The sequence below is a fragment of the Platalea leucorodia genome (genome assembly GCF_965183815.1).
Source record: "Platalea leucorodia genome assembly, chromosome: 4".
Classification (NCBI taxonomy): domain Eukaryota; kingdom Metazoa; phylum Chordata; class Aves; order Pelecaniformes; family Threskiornithidae; genus Platalea; species Platalea leucorodia.
The window spans coordinates 72309633-72317376 of record NC_138826.1 but is presented as its reverse complement, the minus strand read 5'-3'; the positions used below and the strand labels follow the sequence as shown (position 1 = coordinate 72317376).

The 7744-nt window shown below is 47.0% G+C and overlaps 1 protein-coding gene across 1 annotated transcript; it reads left to right on the top strand.

Annotated features, from left to right (window-relative positions):
• Positions 1-492: 492 nt before the first annotated feature.
• Positions 493-7642, top strand: POLR3H (RNA polymerase III subunit H). The gene is made up of 7 exons (XM_082308557.1): positions 493-538; positions 931-1058; positions 2288-2384; positions 4016-4102; positions 5076-5139; positions 5769-5976; positions 6644-7642. The coding sequence occupies exons 2-7, from the start codon at positions 948-950 to the stop codon at positions 6695-6697; spliced, it is 621 nt and encodes a 206-aa protein (XP_082164683.1). The 5' UTR covers positions 493-538; positions 931-947; the 3' UTR covers positions 6698-7642.
• The last annotated feature ends 102 nt before the right edge of the window (positions 7643-7744 follow it).

The window sequence follows — 7744 nt, the reverse complement described above, 5'->3', positions numbered from 1 at the left end:
GAGCTGAAGCATCGGCTCTCCAAGAGATGCAAACTTTGACCTCTGCTGCCCTGTCGGGATTGAAACTTACAAAAACGAGAAGTGAAGTGACAATAACTGCAACCGTGGATTGTTTCAGGTGAAACAATAGCTGCGGCACCGCAACCGCTGCCCGGGGGACGGCCCCGGGGAGACACCCGAGGCGAGGGAAGGACAGGTACAGAGCAACCCTGCGCCCCGTTGACTGAGGACCTTTCTGCGTTTATATTGACCAAACCCACCCCGCTCTCGGGGCCCAACCAGAAGCCACCGCGGCCCGGGCCCGGCCCAGGCCCCGCACCGGTAGGGCAGGTGACGGGCCGGGGCCCCTCCCCGCCCTGAGGAGGGACAAAATGGCCGCCGCGGCGCGGGGCGGGGCGCTTGGCTCCGCCCGGCGCGGCGCGACAGGGCTCCGCCCCGCGTCAATCAGGGCGCGGGCCCGCCCGCCGAGGGCGATTGGTTGAGGCGCCGGAAGTGCCGTGAGGCCGGGGAGCGCGCGGCGGTGCTCCGCGTGTGGCAGGTGGGTGAGGGAGCGGTTGCAGCCCCGCCGCGCCGGGCGGGCCCGCCCGCTCCCGGCCCGCCCGCTCCGCCGGCAGCCCCGCTCCTCCGAGCTCCCTGCTGCTGGTGAGCTCCCCCCGCTCCCTGCAGCGGCGGCTGCCTGGCCGCCCGCCCCCGACAGCGGTTGCGTGGCCGCCTTTAATTCCCCCACCCCCTCCCAACGGCCGTTGTGCGGCCGCCTTCAACCCCCCCATGTCCCCCCTTTGGGATAGCCAGGGTGCTGCCCCACTAAGCTCCGTGCAAGACGTTGGGGTGGTTTTCCAGGCCCGCCCCGCATCAGTTGTTGGCCGTCTTAGTTGCCCCTGCAGTGCTCCAGTTCCTGAGGCTGTTGGTGTCTTCTCTCTCTCTCCTTAGAGGTGCTTCCCACCATCATGTTTGTCTTGGTAGAGATGACTGACACAGTAAGAATTCCTCCCTGGCAGTTTGAAAGGAAACTGAATGAATCCATTGCGGAAGAGCTAAACAAGAAATTGGCCAATAAGGTAAAGTGTGGGTCTTGTATAGGTTGGTGAAGGCATCATAACATCCCTGAGCGTTTATTCCTTTTATTTGTTCCTAATGAGATGTGTGGGTGAGCGATCAGAATAGTTTAGATATGAAGGCCATCCCCAGAGACTGAAATATCAGAGACTGTAAACAAAGAGACAGCCATGTATCATCTCAAAGGAGACTTTTTTCTAATGGCTAATGCTGCAATGGGAAGATACTGAGGTGCCAGATGGGGCAGAGAAGCATGGAAGAGAAAGGAGAGTAACTGCTGGTTTGTGTGTAGAGTAGCGATCCAAAATGCAGTCTGAAAAACAGATGCAAACTAATCCATCCAGCAGGGGAATTTTAAAAAACATGATGTAAACAAATGTAGAACAGTAATAGTGGAAGAGAAATGAAGGTGCAAATAGCTGACTTGGTCTGTGCTTAGTACTTAAAATACACTGTGGCAGTGAGAAGTTGGTCTTTGGTGCAAGACATAAAAAAGTGTTATGTCATAGGCCAGGAGGTCACAGTTTCCCTGTGCAGCCCCTGGGACTGTGCTTTCATACAGCTTTCAGCATGAGGCAGGTGCAAAACTCAAAATGCAGCTTGTGAACAGAGCTCAAAAGAGCAACCTGAAGCGATCGAGGGTTGTGAACAGCAGATTATACAGACAGGTTATGAAACGCAATACTCTGCCCTCATCCACTGATGACTAGTAGGTGCCTCAGATTTTGTAGGCTGTGAAGCCCTCTCAGAAGTAACAGAGAAACCAAGAGTTCTCTTTGTCTCTCCCAGGGCTAATATAGTTTAAGAAAAAGGCAAGCCTAGAGGCTTCCGAGAGTTTGACTCTAGCAAAAAGCATGTTTAGCCTTTGGACAAGCTGTGGGGCTGGTGAATGATGGCTGTGGGCAACTGTTACTATCTTGGAAGGTCAAGTTCTCTCACTGTTGACAATTACCCCAAGGGTTTCTGTTTGTAGCGGTGCTCTTTGCAGTGGCAATGAAAACGCATCCTCCCATAACACTTGAGTAAGTTAGGGGTTCCCCCTACAATGCAGTGTGGTTAGGGCTGGGGCTGTTGAAGGACTGTACCAAAACAGCCTCCCTCCCGTCTTGCCACCCTTCTGTTGCCTTCTTGTGAAAAGATGTGCACAGTGTATAAATTTGATGGCTTGTTTGTTTTGACCTGGTGGGCTGCTTGATTTATTGGGTTTTAATTATTTTTTTTCTTTGAGCAGGTTGTATACAATGTCGGCCTCTGCATCTGTCTGTATGATATCACAAAGCTGGAAGATTCATACATATTCCCTGGAGATGGTGCATCACATACCAAAGGTGCATTCTTGTCCTCAGTTACATAATTTTGCAGAATGTTAGTGAACTGGAAATGTAAACTAAGTTCAATTGTTAAGGAAAGTAAGTTTCAAGGAAGTTACTGAAGTTCATAGCCATAACTGTTCTTGTTAGGAGGGCAAGAGGAACATGGCAGAAGTCTCTTCCCTTTGCGTTGTTTTTGGGGTACAAATACAGCTTTAAATAGCCAGTCCTATTTGCCTTCTCCAGTAGTCCATCTCTGTTCTACAATTAGAGCCGTAAGTGTGGGGTAAGGAAGGGGTTAATTAAATTTAAAATGATTGGAAATCTGCACGTAGAAAATAAGTTGTATTAGTTGTTCTGCGTTTTTCTATTATTTTTTCTTTTTGAAGCTTATTTTCCCTAGCTAGAATGTTGAAACATGTTTCTAAATATAACATTTGCACAGCATTTGATGCTGTGGAAGTTTTGCTACATTTTTGTTTGAGACTTAGACAGATCTGGTTCAGCATACATTTCTAGTGACTTTTTTTTTTTAATAAGAAATGACTAATTTCTTTGATTTTTGGCAAATCTGTCTGAGTAAAAATTGGAAGTAAACGCATAAAAGCAAATTTCATATATTTTTTAAAGTTAAAATAAGTTTCTTTAAACTGGAAAGAGATGCATTTTTTTCTAGCTTCAGTTTTCAACATGGAAGCATAGCTTGAGCAAATGAAATGTTTCCTGTTAGAAGGGAACTGGACTGACTGTATGTGACTCTCCTTGTCTAAATTTTAACTCCAACAGAAGTCCCTGCAAATAAAAGCTTCTCTAATACTGAAGGAGGATGGCAGGCTTTCCTGCTTGCTTTAATCTCCATTCAGCTGCTTAACTTTGAATTACTCCTTGAACTGAAACAAGAGAATATATTCTCTCTGAGCTTGGAAAAAAGTCTCCTGCTTTCAGAATCTGGGGTAGCACTTTAATAAATCCTGCTGTGTCTGGTAATAACTCTTTCTCTAATGTACTGCCTGATCTTATGTAAAAGAGGAGCACAGAGTATGGACAGCTAAAATTATGTTAAATTTCTCATAAGCATTGTTTGGCTAAGATTGTCTTAGTATAGCATTCTTGTAATTTATAAATGATGTTATAATTTTATTTAACCTGGATGAAAAATGCAGTTATGTTAGAGAATCTTATTTACTCTGATAATATTTGATAGCAAATATTTCATTTAAAGAAGATACAGCATTGCTGACAAAGATAAAAGGAGCAGAAGTATTACGAGACAGTGTAATTTCAACTGATATTCTTGGCCGTGAAGCATTGTGCAGGAATGCTCACATCATAACTAAAGCAGAGGTTCTGCTCCATGTTCTTCATTTGTAGTTTCATTCTGTGAACTTAAACTCTTGCAAGCTGGAAGATTAGAGAACAGGAGGCTGCTGATCAACCGCTGTCATAATTGATACAAAACAGTTACAAATCAGAACTCTTATTCCCATTTTCCTATCTAATCAGTGCCTGTAAGGAAATTGTAAAAGAAACTGGGTAAGCATTTTAGAAGGCATATAGGATGTGGGATTTTGTTTTAATGGCTGCCACCCTGTGGAAAGAGTACAGTTCGCTAACATGGACATAACATTAACGACCTGTTTTCTTTTAAGTGCATTTCCGCTATGTGGTCTTCCATCCCTTCCTGGATGAGATTCTGATTGGACAGATTAAAAGCTGCAGTCAGGATGGCGTTCACGGTAAACCGCATCTTCTAACATTAGGGACACCGGAGCTGCGGAGCTCTCGGGTCTGTTGAGACGCTGTGATTTCAGGTGTTATAGTGCTGTCTGTAGGCTGCTTAAAGACTGTTACTGGCCTCTAGCGCTGCTCTGACCCGAGGGTGGGTGGTGGTTTGAGCCTGGCAGCTTCCCCTGCCCTTGATGGTTTTGTCTGCCCTCCCCTTTCCTTCTGTCATTCATGTGCATGCCCAAGAAGAACAGGCAAGCCCATCTGGAGCGTAGACTGGATTTATTTTCTCGCTTCAGTGAACAGAACTTGTGTTTTTCAAAGTGGTAGTGTTGGCTCGCATTGGTCTGATCTGTCTTCCCTATAGTCCTGTGCAAATTCATGATTGTTTCCTGTACCTGTACCACAAAGTGCTGTCAGATTCACGGAATACATAATTGATGAGTTGCCTTCCTTTCTTGTAGGAGTCTTGCGTGCAAGTGAGCTCCTCTGCTCAGTTGTTAAGTTAGGACAATAAGGTTATTTTGGCTGCATTTGTTGCTGGATTTGGGCATGTCCACTCTTTGATAAAATTCAACATAATGAAATCTCAAGGGGGAGGTGGGGGCTGTTCTAACTTTATATTGGTCTTTATTTAACATGTTACATCTGTGATTTCTAAGCTCTTTTCTGTCACAGACCTCTATAGCATCTGACTCATTTCTTGGAACGCTTTCATTTCCAGTCTTGCTCCAAAAAGCCTTTTCCTTTCCCAGCGGGCACGAAGACTGTGCCCTCTGTTGCTGTATGTACTTTCAGCTGGGTGGTTGCTTTGCTGCCAACTGAAATTGAGCGTTGTGGCTCAAAGAATAATTCCTGCATGATCTCAGATGTCCTTCCTGAAAGAGGAAGGAGAATGAGTCTAGAAATGCATTTTTAGGAATCGCTTTGGTACATCATTTGCGAAAAATCACTTCGGTCTTAATCGTGTTCTTTTCTCCACAGTTTCTATTGGATTCTTTGATGATATTGTCATCCCACCAGAATCCCTGCAGCAGCCAGCTAAGTTGTATCCTTTGATCACCTTGGATAACTTTACTACTTCATTTCAAAAGATTGTGCAGTGCTGGCCCAACAGGCATTCGCTACTGCAACAATGAAGGTGCTCAGCGGCAGAAGCTAAGCCGTTGTGTCAGGCAAGTCCCGCAGGCTGTTATCACAGCTAGACAGGCCTCATGCTTACGGGGTTTTGCAGGACCATTGTGCCCGCCGATAGAAATGAATGGCAATGTCCCCCAAACAGCCGCGTTGTAATCCCTGCCTCTAGTCTTGGCTGCTGCTGAAGACAGAACGCCGGTTTTACCACATCATGTAATGTCTAGATACGTGGTGTGTCTAATACACTTACTAGTGGTAGGCAAGGTCTTCCTGGGTTTGAGGGGTTTTGTTTGGTTTGGATTTTTTGGTGGTTTTTTTGGGCGGTGGGGGTAACCCTAACTCTGCCCAGCAGCGTACACCTTGAAGGGGGAAAACCTTGTGGTGTCCTGGACTGCGCAGACGCTGACCTAGGACAGTGCATTGCGGTTTGAGAAATAATTGTGAAAAGGCTTTGAATTAAGTCTATCCTCAAAACTGTCAGAAAGTGATCTGCCAGGCGGAATACTGACTGGTTCCATCCTTAACCCTCGGCGTGGCCAGCGATGAAGCAGAGCAGGTGTGGGTGTGGGAATATGAGACAGAAGAAGGGGCCCATGACCTTTACATGGACATTGGGGAGGAGATCCGCTTCCGAGTCGTGGATGAAACGTTTGTCGATACGTCACCGACAGGTCCGAGCTCTGCAGAGGCTTCCACTTCAAATGCCGCAGAAGAAGTCCAGAAGAAAGAGGCACCCTACACTCTTGTGGTAACTATGTGCATAATTCATACAGCCTTGTGAACATTGTGGTTTATTCTACATCTAAAATAGCATCCCTTTCCCAAGGACCTGATTGCTTTAAGCTGACTGTGAAGCAAACAGAGTCCCAAAATGAAAGGAGCGGAAAAGGGGAGAAAGGAGATTGTTTTTGTGGTCACGCTGTGTTTGCTATGTGTTTTCATGAAAACACTTTGTGGTTGTTGGTGGAGTTCCCCCGGGAGGCTGCTTTAAAGCAAACTGTGGACGCAGGATCTGCAGGGAGGAGTGAGCGTACAAGGAGCGCGGAGCTGGGAGAACCACATCAAGGTTTACACAGCGGCTGAACAGCCTTTCCCATGCCGTGTTTCGGTGTAAGACCCACCCGAGTACAATGCAAGAGAAAGACGGATCTAGACCAGTGAAAGCTGTGTTTTCTCACAGCTGGTGGTGTTGGGACAGTCAGGAGGTGGAATGGGCAAATGCTTGATTTTCAAGTGTTGAAGGTTTGATGTAGTGTTGACAAGGTTTAAAGGAGTCTGGGCAGGCTCTGATAGGACAGAAAGCGAGTACCTCATCCATAACTCGGGGGGGGGGAAGTTTCATATTTTTATGCCTTTACTCCTGCATTCTCTGTGGAGTTTACAATTGCCCGCTCTCTTCTTCTCTCTGTGAACAGGGATCAATCAGCGAGCCAGGCCTGGGCCTCCTGTCGTGGTGGACAAACAGTTAGCTGCAATCAGAGCCTGCTCCGCAGAAAGTCTTTCCGGTGGATGTTTGGGGGATTATGGGATCCTGCTGGTGCTCATTGCTCCTCTGAAGCTGAATGAGAAATTAGACCTGCCATTCTCTGTTTCCCCTTCAGCTTCCAACCTGCCAGATCGAGACAGTCGCTTTCAAGAAACGTCTTCACTGATCTGTAGAAGTGCATTTACAGGCACAAAAAGCCTTGAGCGCAGCAGCAACAAACTCAGCTGGAGCTTTGGTCTCCTGCCCTGGAGGGAAAACTGGGGAGGTCTTTACTTGCCTGAATGAAGAAGGGAGTTGACTTCAGTGAGTGAAAGCAGGAGAGAATGCCTGTCAAGAAGCATTGCTTCCTTGGGCTGAGCGCTTGATCTCAGAGGGGTGGAAGCTTGCCCCTTCTTTTGACGGTGTCGTGGTTTAACCCCAGCCAGCAACTAAGTACCACGCAGCCGCTCGCAAGAACCAAAGCATCAGTGTATCATCGACATTGTTCTCATCCTAAACCCAAAACACAGCCCCATACCGGCTACCAAGATGAAAATTAACTCTATCCCAGCTGAAACCAGGACAGATGGGAAAGGGAGAAGAAACAGCAAAAGACTGGAGCCTAACAGAGGCGTGGTGCTCTGGGAAAGGCTGCTGCTGGGCGGGCAGGGGAGGTGGTGGTGATGTTCTGCTAAGAATGGGCATTCAACCCGTGGGTGGAGTCAGCCAAAGAGAAGGGGGATGACAGTAGCTTAGCCAAAAGTAGCTCGGGCTCCGTGAAGATGACCACTGTGGAAGGCTACAGGCTGCTTGTGCTGAATGGAAACTCTTCATTGGGTGGGCTCTATTTATGTAGAATGAGCTAAACTTTGCGGGAGTTTGACTGAAAATACATCGTAATCATGAACTGAAACGGACCAAGGCTGCTTTGAGTGAGTTAAATACTTGTTTGTGGGGGTGTGTTAATACCAGAAAAGGAATAAATAGTAAAAACCACACAGCCTGCCTTCCTGTACAATTTGTGGGGACACTATGAGCTTCCTGCCTAGCA

Bases quoted from the DNA above. Each gene is read 5' to 3' on its own strand.
- POLR3H (XM_082308557.1), top strand. From the start codon at position 948: ATGTTTGTCTTGGTAGAGATGACTGACACAGTAAGAATTCCTCCCTGG. The intron at 1,059-2,287 runs GTAAAGTGTGGG...TTCTTTGAGCAG, and splicing joins ACAAGAAATTGGCCAATAAG to GTTGTATACAATGTCGGCCT. The intron at 5,977-6,643 runs GTAACTATGTGC...CTCTGTGAACAG, and splicing joins AGGCACCCTACACTCTTGTG to GGATCAATCAGCGAGCCAGG.